The sequence below is a fragment of the Sapajus apella genome, unplaced genomic scaffold (assembly GCF_009761245.1).
Source record: "Sapajus apella isolate SASKATOON/1434 unplaced genomic scaffold, GSC_monkey_1.0 scaffold36, whole genome shotgun sequence".
NCBI classification, from domain to species: Eukaryota; Metazoa; Chordata; class Mammalia; order Primates; family Cebidae; genus Sapajus; species Sapajus apella.
The window spans coordinates 8535378-8556536 of record NW_022436976.1 but is presented as its reverse complement, the minus strand read 5'-3'; the positions used below and the strand labels follow the sequence as shown (position 1 = coordinate 8556536).

The 21159-nt window shown below is 38.1% G+C and overlaps 1 protein-coding gene across 5 annotated transcripts in view; it reads left to right on the top strand.

Moving 5' to 3' along the window:
• Positions 1–21159, top strand: part of MIGA1 (mitoguardin 1) — a 90299-nt gene that overhangs the window by 49841 nt on the left and 19299 nt on the right. For 4 of the 5 annotated variants that reach the window (XM_032296539.1, XM_032296541.1, XM_032296538.1 and 1 more), the window contains exons 9-14: positions 12700–12818; positions 13077–13149; positions 13800–13886; positions 15003–15101; positions 17480–17614; positions 19324–19377. In XM_032296539.1, the coding sequence (XP_032152430.1) occupies positions 12700–12818; positions 13077–13149; positions 13800–13886; positions 15003–15101; positions 17480–17614; positions 19324–19377 (567 nt within the window). The remainder of the gene's footprint in view (positions 1–12699; positions 12819–13076; positions 13150–13799; positions 13887–15002; positions 15102–17479; positions 17615–19323; positions 19378–21159) is intronic. The other variant, XM_032296540.1, reaches the window with a different exon arrangement.

Genomic DNA, 21159 nt, shown 5'->3' with positions numbered 1-21159 from the left:
AATTTTAATGACATGAGGGAACATAAGTGAAAAGAGTAGTATGTAAAGTTTTATATAGATTGTATGATTATAATTTTGTAAAAAGGAAACAAAAACATGCACGATATAGAAGAATATAGGCAAAGGAAAAAAGGCTAACAATAAATAAACAGTAGTGATAACTGAATTATAAATCTGTGGGTAATTTGTTTTTCACTGAGATTTAAATTTTGTACCAAAAGAGACTGCTTGAAAAGAGGTCATCTTTTGTTTTTATTTTTATATTAAAACAGCTTTAAAAATTACATGTGGCCAATTTTATCTCAGATTTGCATTTTTACAGTAGATTTTGGATATTAAAATTTTAGGTGCTCTTTTTTTTATATATAAATAGTATTATGCATCTAGCTGGGCATGGTGACTTATGCCTGTTATCCCAGAACTTTGCGAGGCTGAGGGAGGCAGATCACCTGAGGTCAGGAGGTTGAGACCAGCCTGGTCAACCTGGTGAAATCCCGTTTCTACTAAAAATTAAAAAATTAGCAGTGTTATGGTGGTGCATGCCTGTAATCACAGTTACTCAGGAGGCTGAGGCACAAGAATCTCTTGAACCTGGGAGGTGGAGGTTGCAGTATGCCAAGATCATACCACTGCACTCCAGCCTGGGCAACAGAGTGAGACTCTGTCTCACACAGACGTGCGCAAGAATAGTATTACACATCTGTAACTGATGTGTGAATTTTATCTCTAGGGCGGAAGCTTTAGATACTCCAATACCTGTACCTTAAACCTTGATTCTGCCTTTTTAAAAGCAGTACTGATTCATGTATTTCATCCTACCAAGGTTTTTCTGTATGTGTATATTTCAGCCATCACTTACAGTATCATCTTCTAATTGTTTACATTGAAAAAAATATTTTTCTACCTATAAGTTTTCAGTAGACAGAATATATCTACTTGTTCAACAGGAAAGCTGTTTCCTCTTCCTTTTACGATTTGTTATATACATGTTTATTTTTCTGTTCTGTAGATGCTACGTCCTAGATGTTTTGTAAGGAGAAAAATTGCTATACACTTTGCACTTTTTTCCATTGTTAGGAACAGTGTACCTAATTGCTCTAAAGTGTTTTTTTTCTAATATACAACTTTAAAAAATATTTTTCTAAGTGTTCATTATACTCACTTTAAATTTATTGTTTAGTAAGATTTAATAAAAATTATTAAATACTTGTGGAAAACAGAATGTATAATATACACAAAAAGGACTCAATATTCAAGAAATATCCTCTTAGAATGCTTCCATGGTATAAATGTATGGTCTCAGAATGTGAATGTTCCAAGATAAAATCTTTTATAAGAAATGTTTGTTGCCGGGCGTGGTGGCTCATGCCTGTAATCCCAGCACTTTGGGAGGCTGAGGCAGGTGGATTGCTTGAAGTCAGGAGTTCGAGACCAGCCTAGCCAACATGGTGAAACACCGTCTCAAAAAAAAAAAACAAAAGAAATGTTTGTTAAATTATTTTTAACTATATGCCAAGCACTTAAAGTTAAATTAGGGAAAACTGTTTTCTTTTTTTTGAGATTGAGTCTTGCTCTGTCACCCAGGCTGTAGTGCAGTGGCACAATCTTGGCTTATGGCATCCTCCGCCATCCGGGTTCAAATGATTCCCCTGCCTCAGCCTCCTAAGTAGCTGGACTCCAGGCGCATGCCACCACACCTGGCTAATTATTTTTTTTTTTTTTTTTTTTTTTTTGTATTTTAGTAGAGATGGGGTTTCACCGTGTTGTTCAGGATGGTCTCAATCTCCTGACCTCATGATCTGCCCGCCTCGGCCTCCCAAAGTGCTGGGATTACAGGTGTGAGCCACCGCACCCGGCCGGAAAACTGTTTTAATGAAGAAAGTTACTGAATTAATAAAATCAGAACTCTTTTGGAAGTTAGACAGTTTTTGATCATTTGAAAACCTTTTCAGTATTACAAGAAAGATTTCTTGCCTAGTTAGATCAAAATAATTTCTGGAATAGGTTTTTCTGTAAGCTAGATCAATCATTTGTGAAAGTGATTAACAAGATTTTCCTATAAAAGCTTTGCCAAACATTGGTTTGGAACCATAGATGAAAAGTTTTTTGTTTTTTTTTTTTAATTATAGCTTTCTTGACATACAATTCACATGCCATAAAATTCACCCTTTTAAAGTATAGAGTTCAGTGGTTTTTTAGTATGTTTATATAGTTGCACAGCAAGCACTACTTTCTAATTTCAGAACATTTTTATTACCCTAAAAACAAACCCTTACCCATTAGCAGTCACTCTCCAGCTCCCTTTACCCCCCAGCCATTGGTACCCAATAACCTACCTTCTGACCATGAATTTCCCTTATTCTGGACATTTCTTCTAAGTGGAATCATACCATGTGATATGTTGTATTTGGCTTTCCTTCATTTAGCATAATGTTTTCTTTCAAGTTCTGAAAAGTCTTTTTAATGTTAGGATACCTTCACATTTTACTCCTAATCTTTCCATCTGTTAAAGATATTATCATTTAATAGGTAGAAACTAATATTGCAGAGAGCAGTTTTTAGCTATAGATTCCATTTTTTGAAAGAATTACCAAGAAAAAAAAAAAAAGGAAAGAAAAGAATTACCACTCTGCAATGTGTACATGTGTTTAACAGAGAAATCACAGGCTTCTCTATAAAAAGAAAATTTTATTTTAAAAAGTGTTTTTTTAAATAGAGATGGGGTCTTGCTATGTTGCCCAGGCTGGTCTCAAACTCCTGAGCTCAAGCAGTCCTCCCACATCAGCCTCCCAAAGTCCTGGGATTACAGGCGTGAGCCACTGTGTCTAGCTGAAAATTTTATTTTTTATAATTTAGATATCTCTACTTGTACTCTAACTGGAACCTTAGAAAGCTTTTGCTATATCCACCTCTCTGATTTGACAGGTCTTATTTATAGCAATCCAAAAAATACACCAATAATAATATACAAAGCAATCAAGATAAATATTTAGGATAATTATAACCTCAAAAGGGAAGGAGGGCTATATCTATCATTTAAAATTTTTCTCCTATGAAAGTATGAAGGCATGTCTGGGCATGGTGGCTCACACCTGTAATCTTAGCACTTTGGGAGGCTAAGGTGGGCAGATGGCCTGAGGTCAGGAGTTTGAGACTAGCCTGGCCAAAAATGGTGAAACCCCATCCCTACTAAAAATACAAAAATTAGCCAGCATGGTGTTGTGTGCCTGTAATCCCAGCTAGTCAGGAACCTGAGGCAGAAGAATCGCTTGAACCTGGGAGGTGGAGGTTGCGGTGAGCCAAAATCATGCCACTGTACTCCAGACTGGGCAACAGAGTGAGACTTTGTCTCAAAAAAAAAAAAAAAAAAAAAAATGTATGAAGTCTGGATTGGGACTCAAAGATCTATTCCCAAGATAACTCACCCCGATGAGTAGAAAGTTGGTGTTATCCATTGACAGACGACCTAAGTTTCTCACCACATTGACTTTTCTATAGGACTATTTGATTATCTTTACAACATGGCACCTGGCTTCCCGAAGAGGGAGTAACCAAGAGAGGGCAGGGTGGAAGTCATGACTGTTTTGACCTATCCTCAGAAATCTCATTCTGTCATTTCCACAATGTGCTGTTGGTTACACAGGTTAGCCTTATTCAGTGTGGGATGGGGTGTGAGTAGCCAGGGTGAAAGAACCATTGAAGACCAATTTAGAGGGTGGCTGTTTTCAGTTCCTATTTTCTGTTAGGGGATATAGATAGGCAATAGCCTGCTTTAACTGTAAGTCTTATTTGTAATTTTAGGTGATTGATTTGAAAGGAAAATGTAAACATGTATAAAATGGTCCACTTTAAAATAGAACTTAACCTGTTTCATGTCCCTGCTTGTAATAATCTCGAGACTTCAGACATTTCATTCATGGTCATTCAGAGGACCTGGTCTGGATTAAGGCTGTTAAAAAATATTACTTCACATTTAACGAAGTCTTTACATGCCAAGGAAGATAAGGTTTAGTCCATCTTATACCTCATGGGGCCCAAGAGAAGTGATTTAGGATGTTTGAAATCTTTAGTTAATCCCCAAGCACTGTTTTCACTGGTTGATTCATATGTGGGAATTACCTATTTTTATTGTTGCTGTTGTTGACTTGTTTGATTTCTTTCTTTCTTTCTTTTTTTTTTTTTTGAGACAGAATTTCGCTCTTGTCATCCAGGCTGGAGTGCAATGGCACGATCTCAGCTCTCTGCAACCTCCAACTCCCAGGTTCAAGTGATTCTCCTGCCTCAGCCTCCTGAGTAGCTGAGATTACAGGCACCCACCACCACACCCAGCTAATTTCTGTATTTTTAGTAGAGATGGGGTTTTGCCATATTGGCCAGGCTGGTCTCGAACTCCTGATCCACCCACCTCAGCCTCCCAAAGTGCTGGGATTACAAGTGTGAGCCACCACACCTGGTCTTGTTTGATTTCTTTTATGGTCATGGTCATGTTTGTGGTACTTGTAAAATGTGGGAGATGGCCGGGTGCGGTCTGGAGATCGAGTCTATCCTGAGCAACATGGTGAAACCCTGTCTTTACTAAAAACACAAAAATTAGCTGGGTGTGGTGGCACATGCCTGTAATCCCAGTTACTTGGGAGGCGAGGCAGAATGGCTTGAATCAGGAGGTTGCAAGTGAGCCGAGATCATTCCATTGTACTCCAGCCTGGCGACAGAGTGAGACTCCATTTCAATAAAGAGAAAAAAAGTAAAAAAGAAATGTGGGAGATAACTAATAGGATGATGATTTGGTGTAAACAAATATAGTGTTACTTTCCTTTTTGAAAATATTAAAATGAGTTTTTAAATTGTAGCCTGTGGGAGAAGAATAATTTCAAAATATATAGGAAATTGATTTCAGCTAGTAAAAAAAAGGACCCCTTTTTAATAGTAAATTACATGGTCCATAGCTGGAATTAAGCTGCATTATTGACCATTGATTCTGAAGTAACTTCTCAGCTCTATTTAAATGTTAATTTTTTAAAAAACATTTTTGGGAATTTTGTTGAAAAATTCTTCCTATATGATGTATTCTGAAATGAGAATTTCAACCAGTGTTTTAATGGGTTTCTTTTGCTTAAAAAAGTTTAAGATTAATGATTTAAATAACTGTTGCTGAGCTGGCATTGTCTCTTAAGAGTCAATATTGTTAGTATCAAATATTCAAAATGATATATTCTCACTGCTGCAATCCTATTTTAGGAGGCTTCCTTAAACGATTACTTCAGCCAAACCAACAAATAAGCAAGGTGGATCAATAAATCAAGACTCAACTGGAATCTCCCATTGTTGGATTGTCTTCTTAGTAGTAGAAATTATTTCATGTAGAGGATTTAATTGGAGCCGAGGTTACTTTTTTTTTTTTTTTTTTTTGAGATGAAGTCTCACTCTGTCACCCAGGTTGGAGTGTAGTGGTGCAATCTTGGCTCACTGCAGCCTCCACCTCTCAGGTTCAAGCAATTCTTCTGCCTCAGCCTCCCAAGTAGCTGGGATTACAGGTGTATTCTACCACACAAGCTAATTTTTGTATTTTTAGTAAAGACAAGGTTTCGCCATGATGGTCAGGCTGGTCTCAAACTCCTGACGTCAAGTGATCTGCCGACATTAGCCTCCCAAAGTGCTGGGATTACAGGTGTGAGCCACCGTACCCGGCCCCCAATTTACTTCTTAGGATTTTTCTCTATTAGTAGATATATTTGTTTTGACAGTGGTACAAAACTTTAAAACTGTTGAATATCTAAAGAATTTTCATTCTGAGTTATTTTTAAAAAGCTGTTCAGTTTTTCTTAGCATCAAGAAGTCTTTGTCTTTTAGCATAATATATATTTCTTAAAATATGAGAGGAAATGTTACTTAAAGTAGAGAATATACTGTGAAATACTGTCATCTCTTCATACCTTTTTTTTTTGCATCTGGCCTAATGGACATATTTATATATTGTAAATATAGCTGATGCTGAAACTTCTTATCTCTTGGATCTTTGGATAAGGTTGGTAGAGAGGGTATAATTTGGTGCTTAAGTTCTGGAATAATGTGCCTGGGTTTAAATTTTGTTGTTTAGTGGTGGGATTTGGGGCAAGTTCCTGCCAACTTAGTCTGTTTTTTCATCTGTAAAATGTGGTTCGTTTGTTTATTTATTTATTTATTCGAGACGGAATCTCATTCTGTCTCCCAGGCCAGAGTGCAGTGGTGCAATCTTGGTTCAATGCAACCTCCATGTCCTGGGTTCAAGTGATTCTGCTGCCTCAGCCTCCCAAGTAGCTGGGATTCCAGGCATGCGCTACCACACCTGGCTAATTTTTCTATTTTTAGTAGAGCCAGGCCTTCACCATGTTGGCCAGGCTGGTCTCAAACTCCTGACCTCAAGTGATCTGCCTGCCTCGGCCTCCTAACGTGCTGGGATTACAGGCATGAGCCATTGCACCAAGCAAAATGTGGGTAGTAATAGTACTTACTTTATGAGTTTTTATAAGGATTAAATAAGAAAATGAAGTTAAAGCATTCACACAGCACTGGCTGCATGTGAAATACCAAAACCAAAGCCTTGAGAGTTACTTCTAGAATTATAGAGTAGACATTCAAAAGTTTCCTCCACAAAGCAAAAAATGTCAAAATCAAAATTTTCAGAATTCTGAAAATGGATGAAAGACCTGCAGAAATTCAGAGAACATTGAATCAAGTAAAATGGCTGAATCTCCATAATAGCAGTAAGCTTTGTGGATTTTTAATTTGCTCTCTGCCTTTTTAATAAAAAAATTTTGGGGGTGTGAGAGCAGAGTACAAGCTGTAGTGGCAGGACTCATGGCAGCACAAGCATTTGGAAGTTTCTTCCACTCTGACCAAGTACTGGTTGAAAGGTGTGCCGCAGAAACTACAACCAAAGAAGGCATTATGACTGGGCACTGTGGCTCATGCCTGTAATCCCAGCTCTTTGGGAGACCGAGGCAGGAGGATCACTTGACTCCAGGAGTTCAGTAGCCTGGGCAACATAATGAAAGCTTATCTCTATGAAAAATTTTAAAAGGGGCGAGATGATCATTTGAGCCTGGAAAGTCAAGGCTGCAGTGAGCCATGATTGTGCCGTTGCATTACTGCCTAGGTGACCTGACTAAAAAAAAAAAAAAAAAAAAAAAAACCAGAAAAAAGGAGGCATTGTGCTTCCAGAAAAATCTAAAGTAGAAGTATTGCAAGCAGCAGTAATAGCTGTTGCTCTTGGATGAGGCTCTAAAGGAAAGACTCGAGAGATTCAACCAGTTAGCATGAAAGTTGGAGATAAAGTTATTTTCCCAGAATATGGAGGCACCAAAATAGTTCTAGATGGCAAAGATTATTTATTTTATTTTTTCATAAGCCATTGGGATACAGGTGATATTTGGTTACATGAGTAAGTTCTTTAGTGGTGATTTGTTAGATCCTGGTGCACCCATCACCCAAGCAGTGTACACTGCACCATATTGGTAGTCTTTTTATCCCTCACACCGCACCCCTACTCTTCCCCACAAGTCCCTGAAGTCCATTGTATTGTTCTTATGGCTTTGCATCCTCATAGCTTTGCTCCCACATATCTGAGAACATGGGATGTTTGGTTTTCCATTCCTGAGTTACTTCACTTAAAATAATAGTGTCCAATCTCATCCAGGTCACTGCAAATGCTGTTAATTCCTTTTTAAAGCTGCATAGTATTCCTTTGTATATACATACCACAGTTTCTTTATCCACTTGTCGATTGATGAGCATTTGGGTTGATTCCATGATTTTGCAATTGTGAATCGTGTTGCTATAAACATGCGTGTGTAGGCATCTTCTTTGTTAATAATGACTCTTCTTTTCTTCTGAGTAGATACTCTGTAGTGGGATCGCTGGATCAAATGGTAGTTCTACTTTTAGTTCTTTTTTCTTTTTTTTGTTTTTTCTTTTCTTTTTTTTTTTCCTCTGCTTTTAGTTCTTAAAGGAATCTCCACACTGTTTTCCATAGTGGCTGTGCTAATTATATTCCCATCAGCAGTGTAGAAGTATTCCCTGATCACCATATCCATGCCGACATTGACTGTTTTTTGATTTTGGGGATGTTGAGCATTTTTTCGTATGTTTGTTGGCCATTTATATATCTTCTTTTGAGAATTGTCAGTTAATATCCTTAGCCCACTTTTTGATGGGATTGTTTGTTTTTTTTCTTACTGATTTGTTTGAGTTCATTGTAGATTCTGGATATTAGTCCTTTGTCAGATGTGTAGATAGTGAAGATTTTCTCCCACTCTGAGGGTTGTCTGTTTACTGTGCTGGCTATTCCTTTTGCTGTGCCAAAGCTCTTTAGTTTAATTAGGTCCCAGCTGTTTCTTTGTTTTTATTGCATTTGCTTTTGGGTTCTTGGTCATGAAATTCTTGTCTAAGCCAATGTCTAGAAGGGTTTTTCCAATGTTATCTTCTAGAATTTTTATACTTTCAGTTCTTAGGTTTAAGTCTTCAATCCATCTTGAGTTTTGTGTAAAGTGAGAGATGAGAATCCAGTTTCATTCTCCTACATGTGGCCAGCTAATTATCCAGCACCATTTGTTGAAAAGGGTGTCCTTTCCCCATTTTATGTTTTTGTTTGCTTTGTCGAAGATCAGTTGGCTGTAACTATTTGAGTTTATTTATGTATTTTCTCTTCTGTTCCATTGGTCTGTGTCCTAGTTTTATATCAGTACCATGCTGTTTCGGTGACCGTGGTCTTATAGTATAGTTTGAAATCAGGTCATGTGATGCCTCCAGATTTCTTTTTGCTTAGGTTTGCTTTGGCTATGAGGGCCCTTTTTTAGTTCTGTATGAATTTTAGACTTGTTTTTTCTAATCCTTTGAAGAATGATGGTTGGTATTCTGATGGGGATTGCACTGAATTTGTAGCTTGCTTTTGGTGGTATGGTCATTTTCACAATATAGAGTCCACCCATCCATGAGCATGGGATGTGTTTCCATTTGTTTGTGTCATCTCTGATTTCTTTCAGCAGTATTTTGTAGTTTTCCTTGTAGAGGTCTTTTGACTTCTTGGTTAGATATATTCCTAAGTATTTTATTATTTTTTGCACTATTGTAAAAGGGGTTGAGCTCTTGATTTGATTCTCTGCTTGGTCACTGTTGGTGTATAGAAGAGCTACTGATTTGTGTACATTAATCTTGTATCTGGAAACTTTGCTGAATTCTTTTATCAGTTCTAGGAGCTTTCTAGACAAGTTCTTAGGGTTTTCAAGGTAAACAATCATATCCTCAGCAAACAGTGACAGTTTGACTTCCTTTTTACGGATTTGGATGCCCTAAATTTATTTCTTTCTCTTGTCTGATTGCTCTGGCTAGGACTTCCAGTACTATGTTGAAGAGGAGTGGTGAGAGTGGGCCTCCTTGTCTTATTCCCATTCTCAGAGGGAATGTTTTTCCCCATTCAGTATTATGTTGGCTGTGGGTTTGTCATAGATGGCTTTTGTTACATTAAGGTGTGTCCCTTGATTGCCAATTTTGCTGAGAGTTTTAATCATAAAGGGATTCTGAATTTTGCCAAATGCTTTTTCTGCATCTATTGAGATGATCATGTGATTTTTGTTTTTAATTCTGTTTATATGGTGTATTACATTTATTGACTTGTGTATGTTAAACCATCCTGTATCCTTGGTATAAAACTCACTTGATCATGGTGGATTATCTTTTTGATATGTTGTTGCATTCAGTTAGCTAGTATTTTGTTAAGGATTTTAGATCTATGTTCATCAAGGATACCAGTCTGTAGTTTTGTTTTTGGTTACATCCTTTCCTGGTTTTGGTATGAGGGTGATGCTGGCTTCATAGATTGAATTAGGGAGAGTTCTTCTTTCTCTGTCTTGTGGAATAGTGTTGAAAGGATTGGTACCAATTCTTCTTTGAATGTTTGGTAGAATTCTCCTGTGAATCCATCTGGTCCCTGGACCTTTTTTTGTTGGTAATTTTTTTTTTTTTTTGGAGATGAAGTCTCACTCTGTTGGCCAGGCTGGAGTGCAGTGGTACAATCTTGGCTCCCTGCAACCTCCGCCTCCCGGGTTCAAGTGATTCTCCTGCCTCAGGCTCCTGAGTAGCTGGGATTACAGGCGCCCACCACTATGCCCAGCTAATTTTTTGTGTTTTTAGTAGAGACAGGATTTCACCACGTTGGCCAGGCTGGTCTCGAACTCCTGACCTCATGATTTACCTGCCTCGGCCTCCCAAAGTGCTGGGATTACAGGCCTGAGCCACTGGACCCAGCCTTGTTGGTAATTTTTAAATTACCCTTTCAGTCTTGCTGTGTGTTATTGGTCTGATCAGGGTATCTAATTCTTCCTGATTTAAGCCAAGAAGAATGTATATTTCCAGGAATTTATCCATCTCTGCTAGGTTTTCTAGTTCATGTGTGTAAAGGTGTTCATGGTGACCTTGAATGATCTTTTGTATTTCAATGGTGTCAGTTGTAGTATCTCCTTTTTCTTTTCTTAGTGAGATTATTGGGATTCTTCTCTCCTCTTTTCTTGGTTAATCTAGCTAAAGGTCTATCAGTTTTATTTGTCTTTTCAAAGAGCCAGCTTTTTGTTTCATTTATCTTTTGTATTTTTTTGTTTGTTTCAATTTCATTTAGTTCTACTCTGATCTTGGTTATTTTCTTTCTTCCTCTGGGTTTGGGTTTGTTCTTGTTTCTAGTTCCTTGAGGTATGGCCTTAGATTGTTTGTGCTGTTTCAGACTTTTTGATGTTGGGCCTATGAACTTTCCTCTTAGCAACACCTTTGCTGTGTCGCAGATGTTTTAATAGGTTGTGTCATTTTGTCATTCAATTTGAAGAATTTTAAAATTTCCATCTTGATTTTGTTTTTGACCCAATGCTCATTCGGCAGCAGGTTATTTAACTTCTGTGTATCTGCCTGGTTTTGAAGGTCCCTTTTAGCGTCGATTTCCAGTTTTATTCCACTGGTCTGAGAGAGTGCCTGCTATAATTTCAGTTTTTAGTACTGAAATGTGAGGTACCGTTACATTCATTGTACTCTTTGTTGCATATGTCCTTTGTTTTGTTTTTGCTTTGTTATTTATTTATTTAAAGACAGAGTAGCTTGAATGTAGTTTAACAATTGTTGGCCAGGCTGGTCTTGAACTCATAACCTCAGGTGATCTGCCCGCCTCAGCCTCCCAAAGTGCTGGGATTATGGGCATGAGCCACCAGACCCGGACCTTGCCCCTACACATTTTTTTAAATTAGTGGGATGTGGTGTCGCGTACCTGTAGTTCCAGCTACTCAGGAGGCTGAGGCAGGAGGAGCACTTTAGCCCAAGAGTTTGAGGCTACAGAGGTATGATAGTGCCGCTGCACTACAGCCTGGGTGACTGAATGAGATCCTGTATCTTCCAAACAAAACACTCTAGAAGTTTTCTGGGTTCTGTTTTGTTTTTTTGCTTAGCTGGCTACTCTATACTGTTTGCAATTGTTTTTTAATGAACTGTCAGAAGATTGGAATTTCATTTGTAGAGCTGTTATGCTAACCAAAAGCATAACTATCTTTGTTATACAAAAGTTAATCAAAGCCACAAACAAGGAAATATTTCTTAAAATAGCAACATTGAGCTTGTTAAGTTTTTGTACTAAGTTTTGCATCATTATAATCACAGGTTATAATACTTTTAAGTACTCTTTGGATGATAAAATTCTCCTCCTCTTTTTAAAACATGCTTCTTCCATTGTTCTTATTGGTAAACTATAAGATATAGTATTGCTGGCCGGACATGGTGGCTCACACCTGTAATCCCAGCACTTCGGGAGGCTGAGGCAGGTAGATCGCTTGAGGCCAGTTCAAGATCAGCCTGACCAACATGGCAAAACCCCATCTCTACTAAAAATGCAAAAATTAGCTGAGTGTGGTGGCATGTGCCTATAATCCCAGCTACTAGGGAGGCCGAGGCAGGAGAACTGCTTGAACCTGGGAGGTGGAGGCTGCAGTGAGCCATGATCACGCCACTGTACTCTAGCCTGGGCAGCAGAATGAGACCCTGTCTCAAAAAAATAAATAAATAAAGTTATAGTATTTCTTTTCTGTACATTCTATGGATTTAAGTAATTGGATTCAGAATGAACTAAGCTTGTTAAAAGTTTTACTCTTTTACCTTCCTGAATGCGCCCAATCTCGTCAAAGAAAAGAAAAAAAAAAAGTTCTACTCTTTTTACAACTGAATTTTGAAATAAAATGAATTCAGATTTTATTAGCTGTAAAATCCTATTGAATCATTTTTATGGTTTAATCAAATTTAGTGTATTTTGATGTTAGCAAAATCCTGTTTTCTTTCTTGTATAGGTTTTCTTCTATCAGTGTATTCTGCTTTTTTTTTTTTTCTTTTCTTTTTTTGAGACAGAGTCTGGCTCTGCCAACTAGGCTGGAGTGCAATGATACAGTCACAGCTCCCTGCAACTTCGATTTCCTGTGCTCAAGTGATCCTCCCACGTCAACGTCCTGGGTAGCTAGGACCACAGGTGCATGCCTCTATACCTGACTAATTTTCTTAGGTTTTTGTAGAGACTGGGTCTCACTGTGTTGCCCAGGCTGGTTTCAAACTCCTGGATTCAGATGATCCTCCCACAGTGTTGAGATTACCAGGCATGAGCCACTGCACCTACCCTGTATTCTGTTCTAATCACTGCGCTGTTAGCTTGCAGAACACAGAGAAGTACGGCATACCTACAGCTTGGAGTCCCTGTGTCACTGCCCGTTTTATGAGGAAGCCATGCATTTAGTTGAAGAAGGAAAAATTTACTCCAGAGTACTGAGGTACCATTTCAGTTTTGTTTATGTTTATGAAGGATATTAAAGTGTTTGAGTGATATTTATTAAAAATGTTTATGAGAGTAGGGGAAAATATGTTTTTAGGTCCAAGTAAAGAAAAAATTATTTTTTACATGTTCTGTCAGTATTGAAAAAACATGTTTTATATTAAGGTCCTGAGGTTAAGCCTTGTTTGAATCCAAATTTATAGTAGGCTTGATCTTGAATGGAGTTTAACAATTGTCTCCCCTGTTTATTACATAGAACTGAAATGTTGGAGTGCCTCGGAGACAGTGATTTTCTTGCCAAACTTCACTGTATTCGACAGGCTTTTCAGGTATTTTTTTTTAACATTAAGTGACTTCACCCAGCCACTCATCCTCACCCTCATGCTATAGAGTCCAGTGCAAATAAACAGGACAGCTCTGTGCTCTTGATGATCCCTAATCCTAATGACAAATATAAGGTCTACTGAACTTATTTTTCCTCCCCGCCGCTTACCTTCATTTGTTTCTGTATTGCGTTATCCTCTCCCACGGCTTCCCAGGCCCACCACACTTTGTCAAAACAGGATATTTTGATGCTTCAGGAATGTAAGAATAGCTGCTTAAAATAAAAACCCTCTTATTAATTAATGTGTATTTGAGATTTAATTTGAATAAATTATAAAATTGATTTTCTAAAAAGAAAATAAAATTATATTTGTTTTATTATGTTTGGGGGCTATAGGAAATTTTGAGACTTTGTAATAATATTATGTTGAACAGAATTAAATTCAAATTTAACTCCCTTTAATCTTTTTTTAAGTATAGGTTTTTACAGTTCTTTTTATTTTAGTAAATCAGGACTTTCTCTGTGAGCTGCCTGTTGAAATAGCACCACATGCAATGCATTAACTGTTTTAGGATTATTTGTGCTGTAAAGTTGAATGTCCATTCACATTCATTATAGATCTCTTTTTTCTTTGGGGATGAATTTTTTTTTCAGGTAATTCTTTCAGAATCAGCCAACAGGATATTCCTCGCTGAGAGTGGAAGGAAAATTTTATCAACTTTAATTGTGAAAGCACGAAAGGTAAACTTGTTCTGTTGGCAGGTTTTTTACCATTTACAAAAGTTGTTTTTGCCATTTGAACTGAAGATTGACATTAAATTTTTAATAGAAGAAAAAGTTTTCGTAGATAGTTGGCAAAGGTTCACTTTTTAAAAATAAATAACCCAAAGGGCATTGAGTTATACTTGGGTTGAACTATGTCTGAAGTCCACACTATTTCAACCAAGTTGTTTCTCATAAGTATTTCCAATTTGCCATAAATTCTGTGAATGTCATGGTGAGAATTATCATTAGCTCTGCTGCTGTAACCATCACTATTATTATTACTAATGCCTCCTCTTTTTATTCCCTCAATCCTGTTCAGGAAGAGGGTCACAAGAAATAGTGTAGGTCTCAGAAATCTGGAGTACAGATTGAGCTGCCTCATCCTCATGGAGTTGAATGAGGCAGAAGCAATGACAAGACCTTCATTCCGACTGTAAGGATCCACCTTACTTTATGCAAGGTTTGTCCAGATGATGAGAAAACAAAACAGGCCTTTCTTGAGCCACTTGCACACCTAGTTTTCAGACTCAATCCCTTTGAACTTTAATTCTCTCATTTATATAATAGAATTATATTTATATTACCTCATTTCAGAGGAGTTTTAGGATGATTAAATAAATGATAAATGGAAAAGCAACTTAAAGAATAAAGTGTTAAGTAAATGTAAAGTGCTAAGTATAGGTAAGGTGACACTAACTATTAATACGGGTGATTCCCGTGTAAGTCTTAGGTTGCTTTCTTGGCCTTCTCATGACAGATAACTCAGTAATTTTTTCCAAAAGAAGCAGAACTGGAACAAATGCCTCACATAATGTCTGCTATAACCAAGTTTTCATTTTAAGAACTAACCAAAATAGGCATACATATTTGAGTAATAAATAGTTTGCTTATGACATTTTACTAACATTCTTCATCTTGGCTTCTGCAAAATGTGGCAACAGCAAAGTAGTAAACCAGATAAATTTGGCATACCTAAAATGTATTTTAGTCCAGTTACCTAGTAGAATTAAGATCCATCAGACTTACTTGAAGAGTAACTTAACTTTGTGGAATGTTACAAAGTTAAGGGTCAAAATGTGGTTTCTTCTGCAGAATCCAAAGAAGTTTGAAGATGTTTTTGATGAAATGATCTATTTTTTAGAGCAGACTGATCACTGGGGTAGTACTGAAATGGAACTTGCTGCTAGAGGGGTAAGTTCAAATTTTTTGTGATATTTATTTTTGTTACTTATTTGCATGCAATTTTATATGAGTTGAGACTACTGTTTCCTTGTCCTTGTTAAATAAACTAAAGCCAATTGTATGGCTGTAGGACACCTTTTTTTGACAGTCATAAACCACACTCCTTACACATTGGGACAATAGTTGTAGATTGTTTTCTTAAAAGCCTTTTTTGCTGTTGTTGGCTCCTTGCTTCCTTCCCTCCCGCCTTCCTTCCCTTGTTATCTCCCTTCCTTCTGTCCAAAAGTCAATTGGCAGGGCCCTAGCAGAGCAGGAATGGTGGCCTATGCAAGGACAGTTTTGGGTAGTACAACAGCAGCAGCTCAGTAGGGCTAGGGAATTGGCCGTATACACAGGACTGAACAAATAAGTAAACAGAAAAATCAGAGCCAGATTTTCCCTGTCAGAGAAGGGAGGTATAAAAAGCTGGGACTGGAATTAGAGCTATCAGTGCAAGTTCACAGTTTATAATATAAATATGTAGCTATAGATATAGAAATAAATGTAGGACCGGGAGTGGTGGCTCACGCCTGTGATCCCAGCACTTTTGGAGGCCAAGTTGGGTGGATCACCTGAGGTCAGGAGTTCACGAACAACCTGGCCAAAGTGGCGAAACCCTGTCTCTACTGAAAATACAAAAATTAGCCAGGTGTAATGGCTCACGCCTGTAATCCCAACTACTCGGGAGGCTAAGGCATGAGAATCACTTGAACCTGGGAGGTGGAGGTTGCAGTGAGCCAAGATCATACCACTGTACTCCAGCCTGGGTGACAGAATGAGGCTCTGTCTCAAAAAAAAAAAAAAAGATGGATGGATAGATATTAGCCAGGCGCAGTGGCTCACACCTGTAATCCCAGCACTTTGGGAGGCCAAGGTAGGCGAATCACAAGGTCAGGAGTTTGAGACCAGCCTGACCAACATGGTGAAATCCCATCTCTACTAAATACAAAAATTTTCCGGGCATGGTGGCATGTGTTTGTAATCCCAGCTGCTCAGAAGGAGGCAGGAGAATCGCTTGAACAGGGAAGGAGGAGGTTGCAGTGAGCTGAGATCGCATCACTGCACTCCAGCCTGGGTGACAGAGTGAGACTCTGTCTCAAAAAATAAAAATAAAAAAAGAATTTAGAACCAGGTGCTGTGGCTCATGCCTGTAATCCCAGCACTTTGGGAAGCCAAGGTGGGCAGGTCACTTGAGGTCGGGAGTTGAAGATCAGCCCGGCCAAGGTGGTGAAACCCTGTCTCTACTAAAAATACAAAATTTAGTCAAGTATGGTGGTATGTGTCTGTAATCCCAGCTACTTAGAAGGCTGAGGCACGAGAATCACTTGAACCTGGGAGGCAGAGCCTGCAGTGAGCCAAGATCATGCCAATGCACTCCAACCTGGGCTGCAGAGCAAGACTCTGTCTCAGAAGAAAAAAAAAAATGAGTTTACAAGGAGCTGAAAGGCATTCTAGGCAGAGAAAACAGTGGGTACAGATACATGAAGACATAATCTTTCCTTTCCTAGTGTTCCCTTTTTCAGGAGATGGAATCAGTGTCCATTTAGTTCTGCAGGCCAGCAGCCTGAGACTCATCCTTTACCTCTCCCTGGTCCTCACCCCCTTTATCATATTCATCTCTAAGTGTCAGTTTTAACTCCTAAATATCTTTCAGTTTCTTCAACTTTCCTCTCTTCCCGTAACCCCTCTTGGCCTAAGCACCTGTTGTCTTCTCTCTGGGCTACAGCAGTAGTCTTTCTATTTCCTTATTCTCTGCACACTCCTTTCCTCCCTGCATTCACTCTTTCCCCTCTCTGTTTCATTCTCCACATTTCTGCCAAAATAATAGAGCACAGTATACTTTTTCCTTTATTGTGCTTCTCATAGTTCATAACTGGATATTTGCAGGATTATTTTGTTGCTGTTTTCCCCACTATACTCTAGGCATCTAATTTGCTTACTCTAGAAGTCTGACCACCTGGTACAGCATGTAGTATGCAGAGTGTGTAAGTATAAATGAATGAAAGAGCAAGATGTTTATGATCTGGTGGGGAAGGCAGCACACATACCAGTAACTAAATAACAAAGTAGAATGAGCATCCTGGATGTTATATAGAACCATGAACAAAGGACTCCTAGAATAGAGAGGAGGAAAGATTTTCACTTGAGATCTAGGAAGGAGCAGCGATAATGTGAATCATAATTTCTGGTGGTGAGCTTTCATATTTATCTCTTATTTTTTATTTTTGAATAAGCTGATTAAAATTTTTAAAAAAACTCTGCTGTTATAAAACTATAAAGCCCTGGCTCAGATTTTATTTCAGCTCCATGTAATAATAATTTTTGTTTCAACTCATAATTTAATGCAGGTGAAAAATCTAAATTTTTATGATGTTGTTCTGGATTTTATATTAATGGATTCCTTTGAAGATTTGGAAAACCCACCCACATCCATACAAAATGTAGTAAATAATCGATGGCTAAACTCATCCTTCAAAGAAACAGTAAGTGGTGGTTTACCTTTCTCAGCCTTTTAAGTTTGATCAAAAAGTGGTCGGCCAGGCACAGTGGCTCATGCCTGTAATCCCAACACTTTGGGAGGTTGAGGCAGGTGGATCATTTTGAGGTCAGGAGTTTGAGACCAGCCTGGCCAAATGGTGAAACCTGTCTCTTCTAAAAATATAAAAATTAGCATGGTGGTGGGCACCTATAATCCCAGCTATTCAGGAGGCTGAGGTGTGTTAATTGCTTGAACCCAGGAGACGGAGGTTGTAGTGAGCTGAAATCGTGCAGCTATACTCCAACCTGGACAAGAGCGAAACTCCATCTCCAAAAAAAACAGAAAAGTCAAAACTGGGGAGATTAATAAGATTTACGTATATATCTATCTGTCTGTGGAATAATTTACAGAAACTGAACTCATCCTTTGATATCGGCTTAGGCATATAGAGTGTAACATCTTCAGATGAAATTCTCTTTAGTTTCTGTTGTTTTTTTTTTCTCTAATCTGTTTGACACTGGTTTTTGTTGGGCTTTAAGTGTGTACCTGGAAGTAAAATAGGGTGGATACCATGTTTTATGATGCAATGTGGATACCTTTAAAAAAAGGTTCCAGTTGGCGATTTCACAATTATTTTGGAGCTTAATTGAGGAAAAATGAATGTATTTTAAATTATTTTAAGTTTAATATCAGTAAGTTCCAAAATAATATATATTTTAATAATGAAAGGTACATGTTCTTCATTTCTGTAACTGATCTGTTAAAGTGACCTTGATCAAAGTTGGGTCATTCCAGAGTAGGGTCAGATTTTTCTTTTTCTTTCTTTTTTTTTTTTTCTTTCTGGAATCACCTCCAAGAGTCAGATATCTTCAGGATCCACTGGGTGCTTTTGTCCCATCATGATTGTATTTCTTAGTTCTTTATTTGGATCAAACTGTTAACTATTCACAAATATTCCAATAGTACTGTTCTTGAGAAAAAAATTACTTTAGGCCAGGTGCAGTGGCTCACACCTGTAATCCCAGCACTTTGGAAGGCCCAAGTGGGTGAATTGCTTGAGCTCAGGAGTTCGAGACCAGCCTGGGCAACATGGAGACACCTTGTCTGTACAGTAAAATACAAAAACTAGCCAGGTGCAGTGGTGCGTGCCTGTAGTCCCAGTTACTCAGGAGGCTGAGGTGGGAGGTTCACTTGAGCCTTGGAGGTAGAGGTTGTAGTAAGCCGAGATTGCTCCTTTGCACTTCAGCCTGGGCAATGGGGGTGAGCCTGTCTCAAAAAAAAAAAAAAAGAAGAAGAAAAAAAAAATTACTTTATTATTACACAGAGAATATTTATTTGTGTATGTGAATTCTATATACACATATTTTCACTTTTTTTCCCTTAAAAACAGAACTTTAAAACTGTGAAAATTGAATCTCCCTTGTTCCAGAGTGTAGTCTTTTTCCTTTAGTGGCTTTTTGTTTAATTTTTTAAATGTTATTTACTTTTTTTCTTGTCCTTACAACACACAACTTTGCTCATGATTTAAAAATTTATAAAAATGAAATACCTTTTCATTAATATTTTCAAACAATGTGAGGACCCTGACTAGTTCTTATTAGTAATGAATGTATCGAACTTTTTAGACCCATAAACTTTGAATTTCTACTCAAAATGGAAATGTTTATATGGCTATAAATTTAAATCTTTCTTTTCTCCTCTGCACATATTTAGGCTGTGGCTTCCAGTTGTTGGTCGGTGCTGAAACAGAAAAGGCAGCAGATGAAGGTAAAATTCATTATGCCCTAAACTCCTTTGTTAAATCATTTAAGGATTCTGTCAAAGAAGCTGCTGAGTCACTTCTCCTGTAGGAATTGGCAGCTGTAGGAGGGGTAGGAGGGACTGTCCCTCAGGCTAGATGACTGACTTACTGGCAGTGGGTTGGCTTCTTTTTTGAAGGTCTTCTTTCTCATCCTTAGCATTTGATGTAGCTCCATGCAGGAAGTATTGAGGCATCCATGGTATTTCAACTAAGTGAGAGAAGGGTTTAGAGTTGGAAACAGCTCTGAAAGTTTTAGGTTTTTCTTTTTTCTATTAATGACATTAATTTTTTTTTTTTTTTTTTTTTTTTTTTTTTTAGTTAGTCTGTCTCTTTTACCCAGGCTAGAGTGTATTTGTGAGATCTTGGTTCACTGCAACCTCCACCTTCCGGGTTCAAGCAATTCTCCTGCCTCAGCCTCCTGAGTAGGTGGGACTATTGGCTTGTACCACCACGCCTGGCTAATTTTTGTATTTTTAGTAGAGTTGGGTTTCACCCTGTTGGCCAGGCTGATCTCGAACTCCTGACCTTGTGATCCACCCACCTCGGCCTCCCAAAGTGCTGGAATTACAGGTGTGAGCCACCACACCTGGTCAACATTTTTTACAGTCTTTATTATAGTGGATTCCACTCCATTTAATCCAATTAAGAAATAAAGATGTGATTCTAATAGCTGCTTTATTCAGTTTGGAGCCAATACAAATAAAAAGTCTCAGAGTTTATATTCTGCCTCCATGCCTCACACCCTGTAACCTGTCTCACCTGCTAAGCATTGTTTTTCTCATACACTCCTATAGTAAAGGGCATGGACTCTTGAGTGAGACTATTGGGTTCAAATGCCACACACTAGCTATGTGACCTTAGACAAGTTGCTTATCTTGTCTATGCCTCAGTTTCCTCATCTCTAAAAATAGAATAGTAATAGTATCTACCTCATAGTGTTTAGTTTAGTTTAGTTTAGTTTAGTTTAGTTTAGTTTAGTTTTAGAGATAGGGTCTTATTCTGTCATCCAGGCTGGAGTACAGTGGCATGATCATAGCTCACTGCAGCCTCTAACTCCTGGGCTTAAGCAGTCTTCCTGCGTCAGCCTCCCTGAGTAGCTGGGACGACAGGTGTGCTCTTCCAGTCTCAAGTGCTCTTCCAGTCTCGGCCTCCCAAAGTGTTGGGATTACAGGCATGAGCCACTGTGCCTAGCCCTCAGAGGGTTTTTTGAAGATTCAGTATGAAGTGCTTAAAACAGTGCTTGGCATAGTGCATTACACAAGTATTGGCTATTACAACATTATTATTTGCCCAAGGACCTATAGTATTTTATCATATCCATATTTTCCAATCTTACAACTTTGAGGCAGTACTGCCAGTTGCAGTGATTTCAAAGTATAATCCTCACAGCATCTTCAGAATGTGCTGTCTGAAATAATATTGGACGCCCTATATTTGAATAATTCTTGTTTAAAATTATTCCAGAGACCTATATTGTAAGCAGGTTCCCTTAATGATGATGATGAATTCTAACTTTGGGACTGGGGAACAGACCTGTAGGCATAGGTTGGATTCTCCCACTGGCTAGCATGATCACAGTAAGTTACTGACCATCAGCTGACCCTCAGTTTTCCCATTTGCAAAATGGTGTTAATGCCTACTTAATAGGACTGCTGTAATGATGAAAGCAATAATACCAACAAGCTTAATTTAAACATTCAACATGTGAAGAGTTTAGTAAGTGGTAGTGTAATAATAATGATAAAAAT